A 27,780-nucleotide genomic window follows, 5' to 3' on the forward strand; every position below is an offset into this window, starting at 1 on the left:
GGGGGATGGGGCTTCTCAGGAGGCGCGCGGAGCCCGCAGGGGGAGCGCAGAGCCGGCACGCTGCGTGAGAGGAGCAGAGCAGCCCGTGCCGGGCCGGTCTGTGCGGTCTGTGTGGTCTGTGCGCACGGCGCGCCCCTGTCGCCGCTGCCGCCGCTCGCGCCTCGATGGCGCTGTCGCTCCGGTGCCACTGACTGCCCCGCGCCGCCAGTCCGGCCCGCGCGGCCGCCCTCGGAGCACGCCGGCCGGCGGAGCGGCCTGCGGTGGAAGCTTACCCGCGCCCTCCCGCCTGGCCCCGCCATGGCGCCGTGGCGCCTCCTGCTGCTGCTGCTGCTCTCGCTGGAGTCCCTGGATCTGCTGCCCGGCGCCCGCGCCGCCCGCGGCCGCGCCGCCAACCGGACCCTGAGCGCCGGAGCAGCTGCCGTCGGGGGCCGGCGTCCCGGGGGCGCCCTGGCCCGCGGTGGCCGCGAGCTGAACGGCACCGCCCGGGCGTCCGGCGGCCCGGAGGCGGGGAGCCGGCGGGAACAGCCCTCGGCGGCGGTGGCGGCGGCCAGCGCGGCCGTCACCTATGAGACGTGCTGGGGCTACTACGACGTGAGCGGCCAGTACGACAAGGAGTTCGCGTGTAACAACAGCGAGAGCGGCTACCTGTACTGCTGCGGCACCTGCTACTACCGCTTCTGCTGCAAGAAGCGCCATGAGAAGCTGGACCAGCGCCAGTGCAACAACTACCAGAGCCCGGTGTGGGTACAGACGCCCAGCACCAAGGTGGTGTCGCCGGGGCCCGAGAACAAGTATGACCCGGAGAAGGACAAGACCAACTTCACCGTCTACATCACCTGCGGGGTGATCGCCTTCGTCATCGTGGCCGGCGTCTTCGCCAAGGTCTCCTATGACAAGGCCCACCGCCCTCCGCGGGAGATGAACATCCACAGGTGAGAGCCCCCAGGCTCCCGTAGCCTCAACCCCTCTCAGCACGCTCGCCTTGTCCTCTTCACCCTTGGCATCACCACGACTCCCCTGACTCTGTCAAGTCAGTTGCACCCTTGCTTCTTTGACATGCAATAAATCAGCGTCTCTTGCACCCTCCTCTCCATTTCTTCGGAACTGGGAACACACGCTTGGGGTTGTAGAGGGGTTTCTAAAGTAGGGATTGGTGGAGTCCATAAAGTTTGAGTATAAGAATTTTACAAATTCTGTATTCCTGGATGGGGGTCCAGGGTTTAGTTTTTAGGGCATGTGGGCACTTTGGTGGAAGCTCTTAGTACATTTGGTTTTCTGAGTTAAACTGTAGCATCGTCTTCAATAAAGGAAATTGGCCAATGGTTGGAACCTTACTGAAAAGAGTACCAACGACTTTAGTGTAAACTGGATGGTGTTCGAAATGGGAGCACTATACAAAGGATGCCTCCTGGGGGAAGAAGGAATAAAGATTTATCCTTTCCATGTTGACCAGGGGCAGATGGTGTCTCCACACATCCTGCCGAGTGGGCTGCTTATCTTCCGTGCTGAGCCCAGAGGACTTGTTCTTTTAAACCCTGTAGGCAGAACTCCGAGTTAACACTTCTTGCTGTGCTAAACCTGCTGGGCATCTTTCACTCCTTACACTAGGGAGGTGGTGGGGGTTGCCTCCTACCAAAACGTATACCAAGACTCAAAATATGGTAGGTAGTCCATGGTTTCACCCTCACTGCTTCCTGCCCCAAAGCCCAGAGAACAGGAAACTGGCCTCTTTTTACAACGCAAGGAACCAAGCACCCAGGGGATGTAAACTTAGGTTTGCTTCCAGTCCCCTTGTGATGATGAATGGCTGGACGTGGTTCAACAGAGTCCTTTCAGGGAACAAACGCTGCCCTAGGGAATTCCTCCATTTCTGACACACGAGGTGTGCACTGCCCCAGTAACCAGGACCACCTCTCAGACCAGTCCTGCTTCTGAGTTCGTCTAGCAGTGCCCCACCCCCAAGCCATAGACCTTTAACTCATCTCTGCACTCTGCTTGCTCTCCTTTTGTCCTGAGAACCTTCTTCCCTCATTGCTGTGGGTGTTAGTCACCTGTACCTTGATGAAGAGGGGCAGATAGAAATTTCTGGGCATAATTTTCCCCCTTGATACTGGGGATGCTGAGACAAGATGATACTCCCTGGCAGGTCTAATTGAGTCAAGTCCTCAAAGTGTGGCTACTTCAATACTGACAAGCACAGGTGTTGGAATTAGGATGCTTCCAGGAGTGCTGTGGATGGTCCTCATTTATCATCACTGGAAGGGGCCACTGCCCTCCATCCCAGACCCATCCTATTTCTCAGGAAGTAAGTCTGTGACTGGACTAGTCCTGGGAGCTGATGGAGGAATTGTGACAAATGATCTGTGGTCAGAGCAGGTTCTCAAATGCACATGGCAGATAGGATGGACAGTAAAATAAGGACAAGACGTTCCCTTCTTCAGGTCTTGTCTGATGAAGAATTCTGTTTGCTCACCTTGGAATGCAGAGAAGGAACTGCCTGTGGGCATGCAGATATACCTGGTCCTTACCATCTCTGCATTTCTGCTCTCAGCCCCAGAGGGCTGTCTCCTTCACCTTCTGTGGTCCTGGCCTCTTATCATCACACTGTCCACCCTGGCTATGGCCTTCTGGTTGATTCCCACAAACCTTTCTTTGAGCTGGTGTTCTCTGCTCTCTCAGAGAGAGTTGCCCCCTGCCCTGACCTTGCCACCTCCTACTGAGTTTACTCATCATCACCTAGAAGGACACTGATGGTATTTTGATATTGGCCTTGGCCTGGGTTCTACTGGCTTGTGACCCTGGAGATGTCACGGTCCCTCCTGGTGTCTTCTCCCCTCCTTAAACCACTGATCTCCCCACCCCGCACTAGGGTATATAGGTGTATAGCTCAGTGATGATGTCACTGGGAGCACTTTTTCTCTGGGATCCAGAAAGAGAGGGAACTATGGGAATGGAGATGAATTTCAGCCCTTGGACCATTATGTAAATATGGGATGCTTCTCCCTCAAATTCAACTCCTGATTTTATTCAGTTCACAGAACCTCTCCAGCAGCTGCAGTCTCGCCTGATCAGTGCTTTGGAAACCACATATTGGTGCTTGTTGGGTAGGGGACAATGCCCATCTCTGTGTCAGAGTCGGGGGAGGGAGACAGCACGAGGGAGAAAGCCATCTAGAACACTCCATGAGTGACCTTGGGCAGGTGGGGGGAACTTATCTTTTAGTTTTGGGTAAGTCAGGCACACAGCATCTCCTGGCAACTTCCTCCCAGGCGTGTCAGGGTGAGTGTGCGCATTTCAGGGAGCTGCTCACTGACTCATGGGGGTGCAGGTTACCATGCTCATCTCACTTTGCTCACACTTCACAGGTCACTGCTTGCTATTTTGGGGAGCAATATGTGCAGAATGTCTTGGGGAATTGGGGTAGGAAACAGGAGAGAGTGACGGAGAAAGAGGTAAATATTTGCACCATAATGAGTTTTCCCTGAGGAGAATGGGGGATAAGAGAGAAAGCATATTCTTCAGAGGGCAGTGGGGAAAGAGGGGTGTGCACTTGGTTACATAGTCCTTGAAATAGTTCACCAAAGACATTTCCTTTCTAAAAAGGCAAGGAGCTTATTTGTGTGTGATTCTCTCTGAAGATGTTAGCTGGGCAAGCAGGGGCTGAGTGAGGACACCTGCCTCAATGAAAGGGACATTGGTGGGAGTGTTGGAAGGGGTGAAAATGAAGATGCTGCCCCAAGACCAGCCATCTGCCTCATCTCGGGTTCCCAGCCTGGCTGGCGCCCACCTCCCACAACCCCCCACTCTGCACCTCTACAGTGCCCATGCATTCCTTAGGTGTAGGTCTTCCTTTCATTTCTCCTGTTCCTTCAGGAAAGAACTGATTTGGACTTTTCCAGAAGTGATTAGATGTTGCCATCCTGTCTGTAGGGGGAAAAAACTACAGGGTCTGGCACAAATAGTACCCTCTTTTTATTAGAAACTCTTGTTTCAAGATCATAAGCATGTAATTCTGTAACATAACAATATCACACTCAAGCACGTCATATAATATTTAAGGTGACATGTTCAAATAACAATTATTATACCCATATCATTACCCTACCAACCAGCAGGTGTTACCTCTGCCGGACACTCTATCAGCTCTCTGGTGATTCTAACAGTGGGCACACTCCTGCTGAGCAGGGAGGAGACAGAGATGGGCGGAGGAACCCACGCTCTGGACCTGGAGAGCCAGCCACACCCGGAGAAACACGGGGGCCTGCCTTTCCCAATCAAAACCCCTTTTCCCACCAGGATCTCTGCCTCACCTTCCCCTGGTTGGGGCTCTAGCTGCTGGGCCACAGGCATCCACTGATTTTAAAGCCTTTTTTAAAGCATTTTTTTATTGATTTGAGAGAGGGATGAGGGAGGGAGGGAGAGAGAGAGAAAGAGAGACATTTCCTTGTTCCACTTATTGATACATTCATTGGTTGCTTCTTATATGCACCCTGACCAGGGTCTGAACCTGCAACCTTGGTGTATTGGAGACAGTGCTCTAACCCACTGAACCACCTCACCAGGCATCCACTGATTTCCATTAAGCTTCTGCAGTGCTTCCCTGGGACTGTGTGTTCAGTGAGGGGCTGTTGATGTTTTCCAAGGGCAGGGGTTCTGCTCAGGAAATACGCCAGGAGCCTGGCTTTCTTTTGACATTCATTCCATAGGAGCTGTCTCACATTCAAACCTGTTGCCCGCTTCTCTCCCCGAGTTGATTCATTAGTGTCTTGGAGATGAGAATCATTCTAAGGGAGGAACTGTGTGGTTTTTTAAGAAATGGCTAATTACCAGATGGGTCAGGAAGCTGTTAGGATGCTTTAGATACTGTTGGTCGGAGCTGCCCTGCACAGTGATGGGGTGGGGGGACGGAGGAATTTGGGGTGGTGGTGGAGAATTGCTTGAGGCTGTGGAGAAAAAACCTGAGTAGGTAGATGGTTTTAGACAAAAGGAAAAAAGTATTAAGAGGTGACTCCTATAGTTGGCAGGAGGGTCCTTCCTCTTTGGCTTCCTCTGCTTATTTCTAGAGGAATCAGGGAGCACTTTGTTTGACTTTTTCTGCCTCTAGAAAGTAATTACAAATCTGAAGCTCTGTTTTTTCCTCACAGGCTACATGACTGTGGGACCACTTTGCTGACTGATTTAGTGAGTTCTCTTCTTGGGTTCTTGGGCAATGAATTGTCAGATCACCCCAAACCCTCCATTTGTTGAAGCACCATGGGCTCATTAGAATGAATTCCTCCAAACAGAGAGTCAGCTTGTTTTTTTTTGCTTCAAATATAGCAGTTGGAAGGAAGAACAAAACCATCTTGCCTTGGCTGAAGGTCTTTGTCTTGCATGTTTTCCATTTTCTTTCAGTAAAAAAAAAGGTAGGAAAAAAAGCATGTAGGAAAAACAGTGAAATTGTGGAAACTTTAAGAAGGCATATGGAAGAGGAGTTAGGGAAGGATACCAGGAGAACAGAAAGTAGCAGCAGTAGTAGAAGTAGGAAGGGAATCAGGTGAGATGTGGATGGTGTTGCTCAGAGGCTGTGCTCCATCTCTGACGCACCTGCAGCTACATGCATGTGTGTTCGTTCAGCAGAGGTGCCCTGCTCACATACTGCAGGCAAGATATGTTGCAAACTGTAAAGTGGATGTTTCTTATCTTAGACACAGGAGACTAGCAGGGTTCATTCTTGATTCAGCAGGTCAGAAATGCAAATACTTTTCAAAAATTCCTGGATGTGGCATTTCTCCCTGGTATGTTACTTGCTGTCTTTATGTCCTCTCCCACCCGACCCCATGCCCAGAACGTATACATCTTTGTCCCTCTCTCCTACCCCAGACTCAGAGCATATGCATTTGAAGGAACCCACTGCTAAGATACCAAGAGGTTACCTATAGTTCCAGGCTGCCAAGGCATGGGTAGAGAAAAAGCCCAGTGCATTCTTTTCAATCTATTTTAATGAGAGATCAGATTGACTGTACAGTCAATTCAGATCAATTGTGTGGGAAGCAGTGGTTAAGACAGCTGAAAAAGTGAGCTGATAGAAAGCGGCTTATTCACTGGCCCCAGCCAAACATGCCTATGGATCCGGAAAAGAAGGGAGCCACACCAAAAGAAGCTTCGTTCTTCTGGTTTCACTGCCTGATTTCTCAGGGCCTGGCAGGATTGCCTTTACATCTTAACTTTCTGGCTTCTTTTCTGTGGTTGGCGAGAACCTCGGCCACTTGTTAGAACTAATGCCCAGCTACTGGCTACTGGCTGTTACCTCTCTTCTTCCCTGCCACACTCTCCCCATTGTGAGTCCTGGGTGATCTGTTTTTGAAATTGTGGTGAATTCAAGTGCATTGTCTTATAATTTCTGTTATATCCCTTGACAATATGTATCTTGTGGAACCACAGAATTATGGCTTGAATTTTTGGGTGTAGAAGATGTCTGCGACTGGTGATGGAGAGAGGGACTCCGACAGACTCTGCTAGGGACTAGGTTCAATTCACTTGTAAAATGCCTTCTGCTGTGATTTTTTCCTCTTTTTTCTCTCTTGGGAAACTCAAAGCCATTGTATTTCCCTGAGTCACGTTTGTGACCTCATATGCCTAGCATCTTCTTTTGCAGATATTGCAAGGAGGAGAGAGAGGTTGGTGGAAGAGTTGACCAGCAAACCCCCAGAGGGTCTCAGTCCCTCAAGAGCAGGCTCGTTTAAAGCCATTCAGGACAGATTGCTAACCTTGTATGTTACAGTTATTCTTACTCCTCTTCTCCGTTTTCTCTAGAAGTAAAAACAGAATGTTCTGAAAAGGCAAAGGAGCACTCTTCTCTTGTCATCCATTACAAAATCATAGAACTTTGTTTTTTATTGTTGACACTATTACAGACATCCTCCATTTCCTCCCCCTCTGCCCCCCTCCACCCAGCCTCTCCTTTGGCCTTTACCACACTGCTGTCTGTGTCCATGGGCTATGCCCGCATGCATATATATTCTTTGGCTAATTTCTTCCAGTCTCCCCCACCCCTCTCCCCTCTGAGATCTGTCAGTCTGTTCCATGTATCCATGCCTCTGGTTTTCTTTTATTCATCAGTTTATTTTGTTCATTTGATTTCCCATATAGTGAGATCATATGGTATTTGTCTTTCTCTGACTGGCTTAGTTCACTTAGCATAATAGTCTCTAGGTCCATCATGCTGCCACAGATGGTAAGATTTCCTTCTTTTTTTACAGCCACATAGTATTTCATCATGTAAATGGACCACATCTTTTTTATCCACTCATCTGCTGATGAGTACTTGGGCTATTTCCAGATCTTGACTGTTGTAGATAACACCGCTATGAACATAGGAGCATAGAATTTTTATTGTAGTTGTCACTTAACCTAACTTCCTATTTCTATAAGTGAGACAACTGAAGTGTGGAGAGGCTGGATTCCGATGTCAACGTATCCCAGCTCATGGTGAGTGAGCTCGGTCTCGAAGCCAGGGGCCAGCATTCCTCCCATGGTACTGCACAGCCTCGTCTTGCCCAGGGCAAACCTATTCTGCTTTACTTCACATACATATTTCTTAGTCATCATGAAACAACTTGCAGATTAGAGATGTGAGTGACAGCTTTGCTACATTTTTTAGCCTTCCCTCGTTCAGGTCTTCCATCCAATAAAATGATTTCCGTTCATCTTACCTGGCCTTTTTGCAGTTTTTCTATTTATCTTTTTAAAAGGGCAATAGCCCGATCTAAGCATCATCAGATCTGATAATATGGACCATTGAAGACGGAAGACATGGCACAAGCCAAAGAGTTGTGAACCCTGTCAGCGCGTCACTGAATACAACCGTGAGCAGAAATCTTAATTAAAATTGGGGTTGTGAATGCACATGCATTTTCTCTTTCTCCCTTTCTCTGTCTCTCTCTCCCCCATCTCTCCCCCTTTTCCCTTCTCCCCCTCCCCCTCCCTGCCTCTGCCCAGAGATGGGTGAGAATACTGAGACCCACCAGAGCACTGAGTGTCAGCTTTCCAGACACCAGGTACCTCCAGGCATCCTGTGGGCCTGCGTGTGGATGATTTCAGGCTTGTCCTCCAGGATGGCCCCAGCATGTCTAAGACAGCATTGTGAGCCACAGACGTGCATCCACTTGGGCCAGTCTTGCCCATTCTCAGCTCTGGGCCTGGACAGCTCAGGGCGCAGGTGAATACAGGGTGAGGGGTCCAGAGAAGTTACTGGCAGGATGGCTAAGGAAGCTGGACATTTGGGTCCTATTGTTACGTGAAATTAATCTCTGTGGCATGCATTTTGAGGTCTTTGCCTACAGTGTGCCTGATTCTCCCTTTGAAAGAACCAGGGCATACGAATCCTAATGTGTCTTTCTTCTGAGCAGTCACCTTGGGAGGCTGCACACTGATTCTTCCCAGGGAAATGTTGCCACCGTTCCTCTCTTGGAAGTGCTTTCAGAGCCCACAGCACGTCATTGTGACTCTGTGTAATGGTAGCATATTTTTATCCTCTCAGGGTAGATTTGATTCTTGTAAGCAGCAATAAGTCATGGGGGCTGAGGCCAATGAATGAAATAGGTGATCGGCTGGTTATTCATCAGAAATAAAGAGTGCCTCCAGTAATGCGACCTGCTCTCCTAGGAGCTGCGACAGCTGTCTCCAAAGGCAGGTGCCCAGAGGAGGCATTCCCGTAGTGAACGGCAGTCCTGCAGACCAGGGCTTGGCTCTCCATGGGGACCCCTTGGAGGGGCCACTTCTCTTGTGGAAGCATAACTACTGACTGGCCTGAAGGAAATCAGCTTCGTGTTGTATCACTGTGTCGGGGCCAACAGTGGAGAAATTGGGAGAGGGGAAAAGAAAAGAGATGAATGTGCAGAAAACAGCTCGAATAACTAACTGCCCAGAAAGGGTGGGGAACAAAAAGAGAGAATGTCCCACATTCCTGCATGAGACAATGGACAGAGAGCTCAATTTAGATTCCTAATTTGATTCTGGGGGTAAAGGGACCCAGTTTCTCTGGGATGCATGTGGCCAGGTGTGGGGTCAGAGCTGGGTGTTCTCCAAGCTCCCTCTTATGTCCATTTTAAATGCCATTGCCTCTGCCATTTGGCATTCAGATGAGGTCACCACTTGGGCCAGGCAGCCATTGATGAAGTAAAAATGTTGGCAAACACAGGAAAATGGGATCCCAGGGGCCATTGCAAGTAGATCCCAAATGTGCATTGATGGTGCCTCCCCAAGCTCTCCCAAAAGTTCCTTCATTTAATGACATTGATCACAGCAATGCAGCATGGGTGAGAGAGCTGAGTTTTGGGGCAGGTGATGTGGGCCTCCAGGTGCAGATGTAATTGCCAGTTCTAGCTCTTCTTTGCAGCTGGAGCAGCAGGCTGTGCTGCTATGAGTGGGATGGTGTTCCTTCCTCTGTGTCAGGGTTAGCGGGTGGGATGGAGCTGGGAACAGGTGTCGCTGCCACTGCATGGCCTGGGACAGAGCCTCTGACCCTACTGAGCCCTCAAAGGGCACTCCTGTCCATGCTGAGAGGGGTCAGGGCTGTTTTGTGACTGGGGAGCCCCTTTGCCTCTGCTTAGGTGAAAGTAAGCATCCACCAAGAGCTTACACAAACTCATCACCCTGCAACCCCAGAAAGCCAGTGTTGAGGAGAATGTGAGCTTTCAGTTAGGTGAGAACTCAAGTCATGTGGATGTAGCAGGGAGGGAAACACTTAGGAGTGCTCCCATTCTCCAGAGCTTGCTCCATACCGGCACCCTGCTAAGCACTTGACTGGTGGTGTCTTATTGCATTCTTCTGTCACCCTCTAAATGTAGGTGCTCATTTAACAGGTGAGGAAATCAACTCAAAGAGGCTTAGTGTCTTGTTAAAGGTCATATAGCAAGTACATGGCTAGTCTCCATTTCCCTGGGGGGCCATTAGGACAGCTAGCTCTCATCTGCCTGGATGTAAATCGTCAGTGATACTCAGATTACTTGAGAAAGCAAAGACCCACCTGCTTGTGCCCTGGGACAGGTTGTCACCATAAGGGATTGGAAGACAAATGGCCTTCTGATGAGGTGCCTCAGAACTGGGCTGATGACCTCACTCACACTGCATGCTGGGCACAAAGGGGCCCTGGGTGGCCTAAGGGCTCTTTTTCAAGAATAGATATTGGCTGAGAATACTGAAGGCGATACAAAGAAAATGTAAAAGCCAAAATCAAAATGAAACATCCTGATTTTGATTGAGGGAAAAAAAACCCAAACATAAAATCTTTTACAGTATTTAAAGAGCCCAGGGCAATTCTGGATGAGCCCTAGCTCCTGAACGTAATAGGGGAGCTAGAGAAAACCATGTGTGGGGCGAGGGTGGACCTTGGGCCATTGCCAGTTTTATTACTGTGATGTACAGCTCACAAACGGCTCCATTTATCACACTCCCCTCCACCCCTCTTATAACATCTAGCACTGTGCACACAAGACACAGAATTTCAGCCAGTTCACTTCTGCTTCCTGCTCTAGCTCTGTTCTTTTCCTGTTTTGATTCTCTTTGCCCTGCTTCCCAATTCCTTGCTCATTCTGTTTCTTGTGCCCTCAAACCCTCTGTCCTGAAAGGCACATGAAGAGGAAGGTACCCCCGGAAACCCCATGAGCCCTGGGATCCACTCTCAAGCTCCGCTTGTCATGGTCAGGGGTGGGGCTCCAGGACAAGGGCCCTGACCAGGGTGCTTATCCAACTTAAGTGGCTGTTTCCTTGGCTATCCCCAGGATCGTGGGCTTCCGTGCACTGTTTTCAGCCCTGACCCTGGCTCATTCCCCTCCTAGTCAAAGGGCAGGAGGACCCTAGATCCTCCTTGTGGAAAGCGACTGTTCCCCATCTCAAGACTCCTGGGGCCTGAGTTCCGACCAGGCTTGGTGACTACAGCCTTGGCCCTGTTCCCCGGCAGCGTTTGGGAGAAGAGTCGCTGCTTTCTGCAGGCTTCCCAAACACTCTCATTATTCCTTTTTTTTTTTTTTTTGGCATTTGGTCTCATGTTCCCATTAGCTCTGACATTAAAGTCTCATTACTTGGGACATCTGTCCTCTGGACATATTTGTGATTGCCTTAGCCAAGTGTCCTCTTCTGGGAGGTATGCTTTCCATCCATAGTCACCCCTTCGCTCTTCTCTGGGGTTTGCTGCTCCAAGGACGGATCTGGACCCGGAGAGGGAGTGCCTGGGCAGGAGGTGTGGCTGTTCATTTTGAGTGACTTCTGAGAGTGTGTGGCAGAGCCTTTGGAGCTCCTGGGAATACAGGTTGGCAGGGAGGGGGCTGAATCCATAATAGCAAAGAAGTTGCCAGGACAGCTTTTCTTCTCCAGTCCCAGGATCAGTCTCAGATCCCATCAGTAGGGAACGCTGATTTCCAGGCAGCTTTGCTGAACACGAAAGGGCCACGTTAACCCACTTGCCTGAGAGGACAGGGCCTGAGGCCCAGCCCAGGCACTGGGCTGCTCTAGGACATGCAGAAGAACAGGATTGCAGCCTCCATGTTGGACTAGCAGTTGGCCCTCCCTGACTTTTTACTGCATCCTGAGAAATTTGCCTGAGTTTTCTCAGGATTGCTGTCCCATTGGCCTAGAAGGCTCTTCATGCTGTGGGAACTCACACAGCTTTTCTGTTCTTAGATAATCAGCAGCCAGTCTCACCCACCCCTGTGCCAGCCCCTCCTCCCCACCTCCAAGCATTTGCAGAGAATCCAGCAAGTTTTAAGAGATCAGTCACTTCTCTCTCTCTCTCAAGTCACATCATTAAAATGTTTCTTCTTGTTCCTTTCAGTGTCTTTGACCAGTGTTGCTTCTGTCTCCATCTGTCCTTCTTTTGATTCTTGCTCACTTCTGTTGAGTGTGTCCCCTTCCTCTCTCCCTCAGGTCTCCTTGAACTTGTCCTGCTGTAACTGCATCAGCTTGGACACCGCACATTCAAAATTTCTGCACCTTGGACCTGGGCAAAGTTGTTTTCCTTTTCTCTCTCTGATAAAAAGCTGTGATGAAGAGATTAATGGCTCAGACAAGACTGCAAGGATTGTGCAGGGCACGTACAGCATTCAGAAGGACAGATTTTTTTTCAAGCAGGCTCCTCCATAGACAATTGGTCTGCTAATTACAAATCATTCTTATCTGTTCAATAGAGTAGCTCTCCAAAGATCAGGTGTTTTGTTTTGTTTTGTAATCCTGCAATGGCTCAGGAAGCAGTAAAAATGCATTTCCTTTAAAGTGTTCTGTAATTTCCATGTCTGTTTCATTGATTGGGATTAGCCTGCCCCCATTTCTGCTGATTGGTGATGCTTGATTCTAGGCTGCTTCGCATTCCCTTTTTAATTCCTCTCAGGGCTCCTGCTAATTTCCCCCTTTTCTTGTTCCTTTTCTTTTGTATTGCTCTGAGTTTGTAGAGTCCAGAAACTCCCTTTTGGCTCTGAGAATTCTGTTACAGATTATGCCACAGCCCCCCAATGAGGGCTCACTTCGTTCTCTCCTCATGGAATGACCAGCTGGGCAGAAGAGGTTAGGAACCTGGGAACAGAGTTAGCACCACTTGCTCTGTCTCTGGGGCATAAGGGGGCAATGAGTTCTGTCTTTCTCAGTTTCCTGTGCTGCTTGAGGAGCCTGCTTCTGCATTACTGTTTCCAACACCCCTTTCTGGATTCAGGAGACAGCATCACACCTACTGCAGGGTATGACAGGATGCACTTCTATAGTACCTGGGTCCCTTATGGAAAGCACTTTGACTCCTCTCCCTTTGACAGCTTATGCAGCTCTTGAGGAACACCTAGCAAAGCAACATGTGGGTCTCAGTCATTTAAACACAATTTAAACATCTAAATATTATTTGGGGGGAAATTGGCCGGTCTCCAACCATAGGCACCAATCCATCTCCTCCACCATGATGTCGAGGGGACAAGTGTGTTTGCCTATTTTGTTCATTCCTGTGGTGTAGTGACTAGAGCAGTGCCTGGCACAAAGTGGGTGCTCAGTAGCGATGACTGAGTGAATGAATGACTTAATCAAAATGGAGAGGATTTGGGGTGGTCTTTCCTCATACATTCCACCCTTCTGATGGTTGCATTGATACAAAGGTACTTGAGCTTGGAAATTACAATGCTGTTTATAATGTTTTTAAGAAAGGAAGGAAGAAAAAAAGGAAGAAAGAAAAGAAAGCAAAAGGGAGGTGGGAAGAATGAACAAAAAATAACTGAATTCTTTGCAGAAAATATTGCCCTGGCCAATTTGATCTGTTTGCCCTTTTATGCCCCAATAAAATCCTGATTTGTTTTGCTCATGATGTGAATCCCTTTGCTTTTCACTGGGACTTTATCTTGAGGCATCCTTGCACATTCTTGGAAGCGTAATTTGTGACAGCCTTGCAGAGAGGAGCAAACAGACACTTTCCTTGCATTTGGCTCACAAAGTCCAAGTTCAAGGTGCAGGAAAAACTTGTGTGTGACCAGATACATTCGCATCCTTAGGCCTGAGTAGGAAATACGGATGTGACTAGTCCCTTCCAGGATGACCTATGGCCCCAGCCATGCCATGTGGCAGCTCACTCTCCATGCCAAGAGTTTTGCCATCTGGCATTGTTGAGTCAGTCCTCCAAGACTTCCCCTTTTCCACCTGTGCTTTTGTTTTGGTCCTATAGTCTGAGCCTCTGTAGGCACTGGGAGATTGTATTTGGATGTATTTAATTAATGAAATACTTACATAGTGCTTACTAGGTACCACATTCTGTTCCAAGTGCTCTACAGATATTAACTCATTTAATCTCCATAATAACCCTAAGAGGTAGACATTATTTTTGGCCTTATTATTTTGGCCTTGTTTTTTCAATGAGGAAACAGAAGCAGAAATTACTTAAGTAGCTAGCTAATGATGAACACTGTATCCAAGGGGCTGGCGTTCTGACCTAGGCACTCTGGCTTCAGAATCCATATGTTTAACCACTAGGCTATACCACCTTCATTTTGCCTCACCCATAGATTTAGGTCCATGCCCAGAGCAAATCAAGAAGATGGCGCCAACAGTAACAACAATAACAGCAGCAGGTGCATTTATTAACTCATCCATCACCTGGCTGCCGAAGTGCTAGAACAAGTCTTGGTAGCATCTTTGTTTCCTTAGTTCCAAGTGGGAGCTGCACTCGACACATCCAGATCTTTAATTCATTCTCAGACAAACAATCCAAATATTTCTGAAAAGTCTGTGCTTCTTGTTGATGTGACCCAATTTCCCAGGCCTGGGTGAATTTTCCTATGATTGATGAGTCAAGGAATGGAGTGTGTGGAAATGATGCTGTTGGGGATGAGTGGGGCCCCAGGGGACCACATCCACCCTGCCTGGGTTGTGGCTGGCACGGAGCGACAGGCCCAGGACAGGCACCCATCAGAATGGAGTGACTAGCTCTGCTTGCGTGAAAAACAAAGCAGGCAAGCTGCGCTTTTGCTTGCTGAGTTCCGTGATGTTTATTGGCCACGATGAATTCCAATTGTGCGGGCACAACTCAGACCTGCAGAACAGCTCAGTGCAGATGCACAAACATTGTTACCACAACAAAGAGAGCACTCCATCCCTTCGGAGCCTGTCTGCAAAGAGAGCGGTCTTGTGCGCACACAAAGCCGGCAGCTGTGTCTTTCAAGTGGACTGCAAGAGAACCAGGAATAAGGAGAACTAAATTAACCCATTCTCCTTGGGCCATGTTTATTAAAAATATATTCGCTTCTCTTGTCCGGGGTACATAGTTCAGAGAATAAAAGGCACCTGACTGCCCAGTAGAGAAGTATGAGGATGAGGTTACAGAGGACGCTCGCAGTTCCCTGGGTGTCAGTGTCAATGTCAAGTGGAAACTCAGTTCCTGAGACTCACACAACCAACGTTTATTTAACTGGAAGAGGATGTCTACACACTACTTTTTAGAAAGCCAAATGAAGTAGCTGTCTATGAGAGGTTTACTTAAAGGAAAAAATACAACCTTCCATGGCTTGTCCTGCAGTTTTCATATGAATAGCCTCATTTCCTAGATTGTCTGCATTTTACTTAGTTTTCTTAGTGAAGAGAACTAAAAGTTAGACTGGTGGCTACTCATGGAAGAACCTTGCATTCTTTTAAAAAATGTCTATTCCGTGTACTCAACTTAATTAGACAAGAATGCTTTTAGACAATTCTTCAAAAACAAGAGTGTTCTCATTAGTCCTTAAGAATAGGAACATTAACCAGGATTGCATATCCAGGGAGTTCATCTGTCTGGCCTTCTATCATACCTATCCAATGACATAAATTGCTTCCTACTCCCAATGAAGGGAAAGTGCATGATTAGAGGTCTGAGGGAACCAGCTTGCCTTGCCCTTGGGACCAGAAAACTGACTGAATAGTAGCTGGACTCACTTTCTCCCTTCCGTGTTATTCAAATGGCTCAGAAATCCTAACATTGCAATCAAGAGGCCGGTTTCCATTCATTCCTCTTTAGTGACCAGTGATATTTGTGGGGTCCCCATGGAAAGCATTTAGTTCAGATCAAAAAGCTTAGCAGATAAACTAAGGATCCCCAGTTTCCCAACTTAATTTGGGGAACCTAAGTTTCACCATTTGATCACTGAATGAAAATTGTAACAAAAAATTCCAAGGTTTTTTTCTTAAGATTTTACTGACTGTTTTTAGAGAGAAGGGACCAGAAGGAGAAAGAGAGGGGGAGAAACACTGATGTGAGAGAAAAACATCAATCAGTTGCCTCTCATACCTGCCCCAACTAGGGGCCAAACCTGCAACTCAAGTACGTGCCCTGACTGGGAATTGCACCTTTTGCTTTGCGGACTGACGCCCAACCAACTGAGCCACACTGGTCAAGGCTCAAGGTTTTGTTTTTCTTTTTCTTTTTCTTTTTTTGGAGGGGAGAGGGCACCTTTTTGCTACATTTGTTATAAGCTTGGAGTCTCTGTAAAGCCTATGGATTACTGGCTAGAGAGGGCAAAAAGCTTGGTAAAGCAGGACTCCTCACTCTTGTCTCATACAGAGCAAGAGTCTAGTGAAGTATATTGGTGTTTTACCCAGAATTTTATTTGACAAAAATGTTGCCTGGTAAAACCATGTAAAAACTTTCAAAGCTGTTGATGTCGATGACTCACTAAAATGAGTAGAACTGGACAGTTGGAGGCAGCTGAGTTCTGTCTGGGTAGATTTTTCCACTGCAGATTGCACACTCTGAAACCTTGTGTTCAGAAACCACTGCAGGGATATAGTAGGAGAAAAACAAATGTGATTAAGTGATGGACTGTTAGAACGATGGGTGGGTGGGTGAGCACGTGGATGGATGGATGAATGGATGGATAATTCAGTGGTATGAGCCAGCCTCCGTAGTTTAACCTACCTATGTTTGAAATCTCGATTTACCATTTACTAGTTGTGTAACTTTGGGAAAGATAGCAAATCTCTCAAAACCTTAGTTTTTCTCAGGAGTAAAATGCAGCACCTGCCATAAAAGGTTGTTGTGGGAGTTCTATCATATACAAGTAAGAGTTTAGCACATATAGTAACTGACATATAGTTTCTGACACATAGTGACTGCTTAATGAGTGATAGCCTTCAATTTCCCAAGCAGGCAAGGCTGTGAAGCAAAATTATGAACAAGGTTTTGTTTATTTTCCTGTTGTTAAGGGGAATCATGTGCTATTTTCAGAAAGATTTCATGTCTTGAATGCAGGTGGCAGCACATCAAAATGTTGATCGGGCTTGGTCCCTGGTGTTGGGACAACTCAACGTGCAGGAAATTCAAGTACACTTCCATTTCCTTGGGACCACTGACAACCTCTACCAAAGTTTCAGGCAAATAAATGATTGGCTTTGACCTGAATCATTCATTTACTAATTGTTTCACCATGTTTCCAAATTAACTAGCATGTGCTAAATTAGCAGGACCAGGTGGAGAGACCGGGAGGCTCTGTTCAAGCTGTGGGCTCACAAGAGAGTGTGATGTTTGTGAGAGGTAGTCCTGGTGAGCAGGACACCCAGGCTCAAGCCATAAGCCTGGGCTCAGATTCCTGCTCCATCATGGCCTAGTCCTGGGGCTAGTCTGAGCCTCAGTTTCTGGGTAAAAATGGAGGTGAGGATCAGTAGCTACAAAGGTCACAGGGTTAGTAAGAGCATCACAGAAGATAAGGAAGATGAATCTATGTAGGAACTAAGTGCTATCCAAATGGAAGATAGCCACCTCAATTACGCAGATGGTTAGTGTACAGATGTACTGAAGGTCACGGATGTTTCCTGGCCTGAAGGATCAGAACGACTGTTCTCCTTGCTCAGATTTGCCGCCCAGTTAATTTACTTTCTCTGGCCCACCACACACCAACATAAGCCAGCCAAGGGATCCACGTTCCGAAGGAGCTGAGAATGAGGCAGTTATCCAGATAATTCAGGCAGAAAGAGGTTTTTTATTTTAAATAAAAATGAATGTAGGTATTGCAGCCAAAGTGGCACTGGGGGAGGGGAGATGGGAACGGGCAGGACACTGAGCCGTGGGGGGCAGAGAACCTGTCCTCATCAGTCCTCCCTTGCCCCCCTCTGTTTCTCTCCCTCCAGTTCTCTTTCCTCCAGTGTCTCTCACCTTCTGAATCACTTTGTTTCTCTGAATTTCTCCGGGACTATTACTCATTTTGTCTCTCACTCCTTCTACCTACTTCTCTCTGTCCCTTTGATTCTGTGCCCCTCCCCCCCAGTCTCTGTCTCACTCCCTGGTCCCTGAGCTCTCTCTGCTGTGCTCATTCTCTTTCAACTGTTTGGCTCCACTTCTGTCCACCTCTGTCCTCCTCTTCCCTTCCTCTGTCTGTCTCTCTCTGTCACTGTCTGTCTGTCTGTCTGTCTGTCTCTGTCCTCTCCTTTAGGGAGTCTGCGCCTCTCAGACCTGAAAGCTGCCACCTGCTGTTTTGTAGAATCTGTTCCCTGTTCCTCAGTGACCAGTTTTTTTTCCTGCGGTTAGAAAGTAGCTCAGGCCTTAACCCATTTCCTCTGGCGTATCCAAATTAATTAGGTGAGACTGGGATCGCACATTTCAGAATTAGAATAATATTTATCAGGCTCCCTGGAGAGAAGAGGATGGAAGATGGAGAGGAATGGGAACAAGGGGGGGGGGTCAGGGAGCTTAGGGGTGGAGGAGGGGGCTAGCAGAGGGGGTCACTTCTAAGGACATACCTTCTGGGGATTAGGGCCACCTTTCCAGTTGCCAGAGGGCACTGGGAAAGGATGAACCTTGGAGGATGTTGAGACCGGAGGACACACTGACGGCCCAGAGCCCAGGCTCTTTCCTCTGGGACCCCCATTTCAGTGCGCCCAGCTCCACTGCGTGGCAGAGCCCAGCCCTGCCTCCAGTCTCCGTTTGGGCTGCTCAGGAGGCCCCTGTCTAACTGGACTGTGTTGAGCCCTCATCTCAGACCCACTTCATCTAGTGCTGTATCGACTTAAGTCAGGGTTCTTCACCCCTGCCACTGCTAACATCTGGGGCCATGCAATTCTCTGTGCTGGGCTCTCCTGTTGGACATTGCTGATGTCCAAGGTTGCCACAGAGGATGATTGATGCAGGTTCAGGCTTGGCCTACTGAAAGCAGTGGACTCAACCACAGGAATCCACACTCCAGGCACATAGGAGTCCCGACAAACTTGGGAGACAAGAAAAAGAAAGAAAAATAATACAAACCTTTCTTTTATAATATTAGCTTTATTGATATATATATATATATATATATATAATTCACTTACCATGAAATTTACTCTTAAACTTTAAACTGTACAATTCAGTGATTTTTGTACATTTAGAATTGTCAAGGTACCTATCACTACTACCTAATTCTTAGCAGTAGAATTTGCTAAGCAGTCCCTCTTAGCAGTCCCTCTCCATTCCCCCTCCCCTAGGCCTGGGGATGCAAACCTGCTTTCTCTCTTCATGGATCTGCCCAATGTGGGCATTTTACATAGATGGAATATTTAACATGTGGTCTTCTGTGACTGGATTTTTTCACTTAGCATGATGCACAATGCGTTCAGAGTTTATTCATGTGATAGCGTTCGTCAGTTCATCATTGCTTTTTAAAGGCCGAACAATAAATAATCCATTGTGTGAACACACCGCGCTTTGTGTCTCGTTCATCAGGAGATACACGCAGGTTGTTTCCACCTTTTGGCTGTTATTAATAATGCTGGTATAAACTTTGATGTACAACTTTTATGGGGACATGTGTTTTTATCTCTCTTGGGTGTATACCTAGGAGTAGAATTGCTAGGCCATACAGTACCTCTGTGTTTAACATCTCGAGGATCTGCTCAACTCATCGCCAAAGGGCCCGCACCGTTTTGTGTTCCCTCCAGCAGCCTACGAAGACTCTGACCTCTCTGCGTCCTTGCCCACCTCTGCTTACAGCTGTTGCAGTGGGTCTGAGGGCATCTCATCGTGGGTTCCATGGACATTTTCCTGGTGACTGACGGTGCTGAGCTGCTCTTCATGTTACCTCTTTAGAGAAATGTCTGTTTATATCCTTTGTCTGTTTTTAAATGGGGTTGTTTTATTATTGTTGGATTTTAAGAGTTCTTTACGTATTCTGGATATGTCTCATCAGAAATATGATTTGCAAATATCTTTTCCCATTTTATGGGTTATCGTTCATTTCTGATGCAGAAAACTTTATGATGAAGTCCAATTTATCTTTTTTCTTTTGTTGTTTGTGCTTTTGGTGTTGTAGCTAAGAAACCATTGCCAAATTTATGCCATGAAGACTTACTTCCATTTTTCCTAAGAGTTTACAGTTTTAGCTCTAATATTTAGATCTGTGATCTGTTTTGAGTTAATTTTTATGTAAGGTGTGAATTAAGAGTCCAGCTTTATTCTTTTGCTTGTTGATATGCAGTTGTCCAAGCATCATTTGTTGAAGAAATTGTCCTATCCCCACTGAATGATCTTGACACCCCTGTGGAAAATCAGCTGCCCATAGGTATAGATGGGTTTATTTCAGGGCTCTCAATTCTAGTCCATTGGTCCATATTTCTGTTCTAACTTTTTATTCACTGTCTTCTGATAGACATGGTAGGAAGGTATAGTTGATAAATAGGAGGATGGAGGAATCAGGTAACTTGCATACATGTGTACTTTTAAAAATAAAATATTTATCACATTTTGAAATTAAAAGACATCTTAGAGGTCATGCTAATGAAATAAATCCTTGTTTTGCTAATGAGGGGGGAAAGTTTAAAATTTAATTTTATTTGTTTATTTTTGTTCAGGTAACAATGGTTAATGATAGGGTTCAGTTGTACTTTTCTATAATACATCCTCCGTATATTGCACTGTGTGTGCACCACTCCATGTTAAGTCTTCTTCTATCACCATTTACCCCCCTTTACCCACATCTTCCCCCCATCCCTGTCCCTCTGGTCATCACCATGCTGTTGTCTGTGTCTATGAGGTGTGTTTATATATTTTTGCCTAATCCCTTCATCTTTTTCACCCAGCCGCTTAACTGCCCTTCCCTCTGACAGCTGTCAGTCTGTTTGTTCTCTGTAATAAATTTTACTTTTACAGATGAACAGATCTTCCCAAAGGCTCACAGCTCATCAGAGGTAGAGCTGGGATGAGAACCCAAATCTCTTGACTGTCAAGGCCATTCCTTGTTCTTATTCCCAGGCCCTGACCTGAGGTCTCTGACCCAGACCACAGGTCTGCCTGAACTCCCTTTACCAAACTAGTGAGCTTCTGTGTTCTCTCCACTACTGGTCCCCTGCAGGGAATGGGGGGTGGCATGAGTCTGCTCCTCCCTGTACCGCTGAAGGAAGAAAGCCAGTGAGGGGGAAGCACTTGGAAAATCTGAAATTGCTGTATAAATGCCACTGAATGATAAGATTGCCAGTGTGATGCTCTTCTCCCAGGAAAGTTCAGTGTGTCGGAGGCAGCAAAATGGAAGGAAACAAGTCACTCCCAGGCATGTTTTTAAGCTGCCAGGGTTGTCACTTTCCAAGGGGATGTCATGTGGGAGCTGGGATCCAGGTGTGAATGGAGACTTGGGGTGGGCTGGGCTGGCTGGGAGGGGCCAGGTGGCCTGCCACCTCATCCCACACCTCAGGGACACCCCTAGAAGAGAGAAGAGTTCTGTGCCAGCTCATGCAAAACAGGTTCCCTCAGACCCAGGTACCTGGCCCTAGAAGGACAATATCCAGATGGTGGTCTCTTGAGAAATGTCCCCCTCATCTTTGCCTTTTCAGAGTATCCTAGTGTGTCTCTTTTTTCTCAACACTGCTTATCTCATGTGCCACACCATGAAAGTGGGTCCAGCTTGAAATCAGGTTGACAGTGATTGTCCCTAACTGTGAACCCTCAGATGGCAGGAACTGGGTTTTGTTCATCTCTATCTGTAGGGACAGATGCATGCTGAGTGTTCAGGAAATGCAGGCTTGGTTGTTGACTGAATAACAGCTGCCCTCTGGGTAGCTGGGCCTCCTGCAGAGGGGGGGGCCACTACAGCGAAGACTGCAGCCTCTCTGCATCTCTCCTGCATCCTGAGTATTTTCCTTCCTGTGTTTGTTCTCTCCTCTGAGCTCCAGTTGTGCTCCCTGTTGGCACAATCCATGCATTCTGATGTTTATCTTTTTATCTGTACATTATCTTTGCAGCTAAATCACACCTTTCTTTGATGGCAGGAGGTGTGGGTTCTACTTATTTGAGTCACCAGCACTGAGTACATGCTACTTGGTGTGCATTGTTTGACGGGGAGGTTGGTGGCTCTGATGTTAGTAACCTGCTGCTGAATTTGAGGCCAACAGTATCAGCCTCCACTGCAGTGGCCAGCTGCTGTAGATATCTGTGGAACTTAGGGGGAATCAGGCGAAGCCAATATTTTGAAAGGATTCAGAGTTTCTCAATTGAAATGAATTAAAGAAACAATCCATAATAACTCCATTCTAGTGTCTATGCCCCCAGGCATGGCCACCCCTACCCTGTGTTCCTCCTAAGACCAGCCCCGATGAAGCTGTGGCTGGGGACTGAGGACCATGGCTCCATGCATCGGAGGGCCTTTGGGGCCGTGTGCACCTGCTCAGGAATCTCACCATGTGATCTCCTCCTCCTTTAGGGCTCTGGCTGACATCTTGAGACAACAGGGACCAATCCCCATAGCACACTGTGAAAGAGAAACGATCTCAGCTATCGATACCTCCCCCAAAGAGAACACACCAGTCAGATCGTCCTCCAAAAACCACTATACTCCTGTGCGCACGGCCAAGCCAACTCCAGGTAAGTATGAGTTGACCACCTGGAGTCTTTGAAAAGGCTGTTGAGAAGTTTGGGGATGTTGCTGCTTCTGTGGTGAACGTCATGGAGCCTGTGCCATGAGACTCTCTAATGGGCAGATGAACTTGCGAAAGAGTCTGGGGACTGTCCCCTGGGAAGGGACTGGCATGGTAGAGATTGCGGCCAATGTGTGTCCGGGCCGGAGACATGCTGTTGATTTAGGGCATCTGTGATGTAGTGAGTGGCTGGCGTAATTGTCCTGTGTGAAAGGGAGCTTGTGGTGGGGTCCGGTCACCCACATGACCACGTGGGGCAAGGTGTAGGCTGCCTACGATGAGCTGTGACAAGAAATTGCTGCAGGCCACAGTAGAGACTTCTCAACTATCAGCATCTAAAAAAGCACTTGCGAGGGTAGGGGTTACGTCTGTATGTCAGGGTAACCTTTCTCTGTGTGCTAGCAACACCTGGATGGTTGATGAGTTGCCATAGAATAGCAACATACCTTCTACCCTTCTACCTGGTCATTGCTGTATCTGTCTGAAGGAAATGAAGCAGGGCTCATGTTCCTTGTCATGTGGAACAACAAATGAAATGCGAAGAAATTCAATGACTTGGACAAGGTCACTAAGATATTAATATAGTAAAACATCATTAATGACAGTAATATAATCTCACATATGTTGGATCTTGCTCTGTGCCAAAGTATTATGCGGAGCATTTTTCATGTATTTTCTCACTTACTCTTCACAGCAATCTTCAGAGGACTTATATCGTCCCCATTCCATATGAGGAACAGGACAGTTCAGTAATTTTTCCCAAGGACACAAGGTTGTAAGAAAGAAAGCCAGGGTTTAAACTGAGGCATAAAGCTAACAATAATCAGGACTAGGAAATCCTAATATCCTAACACAGTGAGGCTTAGGGCGGACATGAGCCCTAAGTATCTGAATGGACAGTTTCCTCACAAGTACAGCTGGAGAAGTTGTTTCTCATTATGAGCTTTACCAGACATCCTGGTACTGATCCCAGTCTCTAACACAGCTGCAGTTTTGATACTTGGGTCTGAAATCTTCACATCTCTCACCCTTTTCAAAGGATGGGCTATATAGTCTGAACTAAACCTGCAATAAGGATATGCAACGCTAGGTGGCAGTGGGTGTCTTACAAATTCAAAACAATAGTGAATACACTGCTGGGATCACATTTATTCCCCATTCATTCCTGAATTTCCTTAAATATATTAAATTAGAAACCACCTACTTACCTTTAAGGTATTACCATTAAATCTTTTGAGAATCTGATAAAAGTTAAGGATATTCTCCTGAAAAAATATACATATATGTGAATAAATGTATTCATCCAACATTTTGCATAGAATTTAAGGGAGTTCACAGACCTTTCCAAAGTTAGAGATCCCTGATTTAAAAGGACAGATGAGATATCATCTTTGCAAAAAGTTTAAGATGCATTTTTAGCCCTAATATCATAGATGCTTAAAATGTGAGCAACAGAAAGAATCTCAGCAAAAAACAGGAATAGAAAAAATCACATCTGGGCCAGAGTTATCTCCCCAGATGCATTTTATTTTTTGTTTATTTAAGTAGTTTATTTTTATTGTATTTCCCACATATACTTCAGAATCACCTGGTAAGTTATTAAAAATGCTGGGGCCCAGGCCCCACAAAGTAACCACAATTTGTAGGAATGCTGTCGGCATCAGTATTGTTAAAACTCTCCACATGGCGATTCCAGCATGCGGGCAGGATGCAGAACCATGGGGCCAGTGGAGTTTCTCATTTTATAAGCGAGGACACGGAAGGACTATGCCAGTGGTTCCTAACTTTGGCTACACATTGGAATTACTTGGGGAACTTTAAAAATTAAGGGGACCTGGGCCCCAACTCCAGAGGTTGTGATTTAATTGCTGTGGGGGTATGGCCTGAGCATGGTGGAAGGTGATGCTTAAAGCTTCCCAGTGATTCTAATGTGGAGCAAAGTTTGAGGCCCACTGGGCTGTGGGAATGACACCGAGGTGCCATGCTGACTAATCCTTAGGATCATTGCTCACCTTTGAACCTAACCTTGGTATTTTGACTGCTTTTGAGTAGGGCATTTTCTTTCCCTGAAGATTCACAGCTTGAAGTCAGGCTTCTTCAGAACCTTCTCTGCAATTCCAGCCCTTCAGGTCACTCTGGTACCCAGAGTATCCTTGGGAGTTTACCTTCACCTGTCTGCTCCAATTTTCTTTGTCTCTGGTAAGCCAGCTAGTTGCCAGCCACTGAGTCAAGACTGATTAAGCAGACAGTCTTGATTTGCCTTTAATGCCTTTCACGCGGCAGGAATATGTGTCATTTCTTCTTGGTTCTATGTATATCCTCTCCTCTAGTGATCTGAAAAAGAAAGCAAGCTTATAGTTATATGATTCACTCCTATGTTTGGAGAAACCCCTGTTGGTTTTCTCAGATTAGAACTCTTCACTGTACTTTCAGAAATGGGGGTTGTTTCTCTGGTCCAGAAAGCACTTGAATTTAAAAGCAATTTCATAACAACCCACAACATCTATAGGTTATAATGGACACAACTGCTTTTCCAAAAGACTGATATCCTTTGCCACAAAATATTGCAATTTGAGCAGAATTTAAACAGAACTTTGCCCAAGTGTTCAAAGTGGAGATTGACTGATTTTGCCCTTGACTGTGGTTCATCAAATGAACAGACCACCAATTGAAGGAGTTTGGTGGCAAGAGTCATTTAGGGGAATTTTAAGGAAGATATCCAGAAATATCAGGAGGCATCATAGCACATGGGTGGCTTTGCTGCACAAAATATTCTTCATGAACCTGCCTCATCAGCATCACCTGAGAGTTTGTGAGAAATGCAGACTTTCAGGCCCCATCTCACCTGCTGATTGCAACCTGTACTTTAATGGGTTTAGCAAGTGAAGTTTGAGAAGCACAGGGCAAGCATGGATTCTGAAATGTATCTCCTCAGTTTGTTTTCTGGCCCTACCTGCCACCTAGCGTTGTTTTGAGGAGGTAATGATTTTAACCAACGAGAGCACTTAAAACAGGTCCTGACATGTAGCAAACACTCAACATTAGCCATGACGGGTTTACTGAAGGCTATCCACCAATCAGGACAAATGAATAAAAAATGAGAGAAACAGAGGCATGAGTGCCCTTCAGTGAGGCAGGGGCTGTGGGGTCATGTCTGAAATGAAAGCCCCTAGACCCACACTTTCCTGTGCTTGGTCCTTGCCTGAGGTGCATCCTCAGAAAATGAAAGTGCTTTGTAGGGCTTTGTACTGCTCTCTCAGGGTCTTAGACATTGGAAGCACATGCTTGATGGATGTAGGAGAAGATCCTGCCTTAGTAATAATAGAAACAGTGATATCATGAGCAGCACAAGTACCATCGTGGAGTGCCTACTATGTCCTGGGCACTTTATGTACGAGAGCAGATCCTGTATCATTTCTTAGGTATAGAAGTCTCTGTTCCCACTTTGGCAGAACGTTCCTCTTTCCTTCTATAAATGCCTTTTATCCTAACTCTTCCAGAAGTCCTTTCTAACTTGAAAGGGAGCTTCCTAGTGGACAGTTACTTGGGATATAGAAAATCAGAGAAGCCCCCTTTCATGCCCACCCCTCATCTGGCTGCCTCTCCTGAAAGCGTGTCGGTCCCAGGGACGGACAGTGCCTGTATCCTGTTGCAGCATGTTAGAAATGCAGAATCTTGGGCTCTTTCCAAGACCTACTGAGTCAGAATCTGCATTTTAACAAGATCTTTAGACAATTTGCTTGCACTTTAAAGTTGATGAAGATCCCTTCAGCACAGTGATCCTCAGCCCTGGACACACACTGGACTCATGTTGGCACTCCTGAAACATTGATGCCTGGCCGTCATCCCAGAGATTCTGGTTTAATTGGTCTGGGGTAGAAGCTGGACATTGGTAGTTTTCAAAAGCTTTCCACATGGTTCCATTGTTTGGCAAGTAAGAGCTGAGGCTGTCAAGTGAGGAAAACACCTGGAGGACTGTAGAGCTTGGGTTCACATCAAGGCCCAGAGGATGGAGCCTGGCTGGTCTGGGTCAGGGGACACAGAGACAGGTCCTGTCCGTGGCAGGCAGGCAGAAGGGAATAGAGGATTCAGGCTCATCTGGGGATGGGGGTCAGTCTGCAGCTGTGAATGGGGATACCTGGGCAGCAGTGGGTACCAGGAGAAATACTGGAATTGACTAGAGGGCCCCACAGAGCCAGGCACAGGAAATATACCGCATCTGGGGATGCAGGTCTCCCGCGCCCAGGATCTTCAAGCCTTGCAGTGGGCTTGCTTGGTGTTTGTGGATGGGAGGGTTGGAGACCTAGCCTGTTCACCTGGTCTGACTCTGTGACTCACAGCTGGAGGACGGTGAGGTCCCTATTCCCTGCAGTAGCAATGACATCATTTGTCGAGGTTCCAAAGCTCATGTCCAGCTTCCCATTATCAAGAGTGGCTTCAGTTGGAGAAAATAAATATTTATGCTCCAGCTACACATCTCTGGAAGTTGTATAAATTAGCAATCAGTCATCCTGCTTCTTGTCAAGGCCATATGCTTTATTGGCAGACTAAGGGAGCCAAGGGTTGTGACTCGAAGCTTTCTGGAGATTGGGAACCAAGGCTGGACAGCTGACAGGGGTCGCTGTGTCACACCCCTGTGTGGCCTGGCCCTTCCATGCTTCCTCATCTTAGCCTATCACCCACCGAGTCTGTTGTTGGAATCCAGACACCCTGTCCCTCCTCACACCACACACGCTCTTTCCTTGTGGATTTCCCCACCCCCTACCCATCCCAGGCTCTGTGTGGTGGCCAGAAACTGTTCGGCGCCAGGTGTCCATGCTGTGAAATTTGATGCTCAGACAGCACTACATTTCTGAACCTCCTCATCTACACCTGTCCATCCCCTGCCTTGTTTTCTTCAGTGCACTCAAACCATCTGACAACGTATATTTGCTGGTTTATTGGTTTATCATCTTTGTCCCTTTCAGAATGTAAGCTTCATGTAGGCGAGGGTTTTGTCTGTTTATTCACTGTGATAGCTTGGCCCCAAGAATATTGCCTGGATGATCATCATAGTTGCTCAATGACTCTGTTCAGGGAACAAATGAATGAGGACACTGTCCTTTACTTGGGTGGACGTGAAAGCTGATACATAGGTATTGGTTGTAGCTGCATGCCAAGGAGCTCTTATCAAGGCTGTGTACCCCTTCTGTGGCCCTCTCTGTAAAATTAGTGTGGCATAGGTCACTTTGACAGCCCAGCTGGTCATCTGGTAGTGAACCGAGTGGAAGGCCCTGGTTTCCAGTGCCAGGGTTCTCATCGAACCCCAGGGCCCCGTTCCTCCTTTCTTGGGCTGACCCAGGACTCCATGGCTCCATGTGTCCAGAGGCTGTGAACCTCACTTCCTGGCTGGGCTCAGAGTGGTCATCACCCAGGAGACCCTGCCTGTTCTGCTTACTCTTT

The 27,780-nt window shown here is 47.1% G+C and overlaps 1 protein-coding gene across 3 annotated transcripts in view; it reads left to right on the forward strand.

The window, feature by feature from the left end:
• The first annotated feature begins 297 nt into the window (after nucleotides 1–297).
• SHISA6 (shisa family member 6) overlaps nucleotides 298–27,780 on the forward strand; it is a 271,300-nt gene continuing 243,817 nt past the window's right edge. For all 3 annotated transcript variants that reach the window (XM_045824319.1, XM_045824320.1, XM_045824321.1), the window contains exons 1-2: nucleotides 298–932; nucleotides 22,125–22,285. In XM_045824319.1, the coding sequence (XP_045680275.1) occupies nucleotides 298–932; nucleotides 22,125–22,285 (796 nt within the window). The remainder of the gene's footprint in view (nucleotides 933–22,124; nucleotides 22,286–27,780) is intronic.

Source organism: Phyllostomus hastatus, unplaced genomic scaffold (genome assembly GCF_019186645.2).
Source record: "Phyllostomus hastatus isolate PE091 unplaced genomic scaffold, TTU_PhHast_1.1 phas_scaffold_55, whole genome shotgun sequence".
Classification (NCBI taxonomy): Eukaryota; Metazoa; Chordata; class Mammalia; order Chiroptera; family Phyllostomidae; genus Phyllostomus; species Phyllostomus hastatus.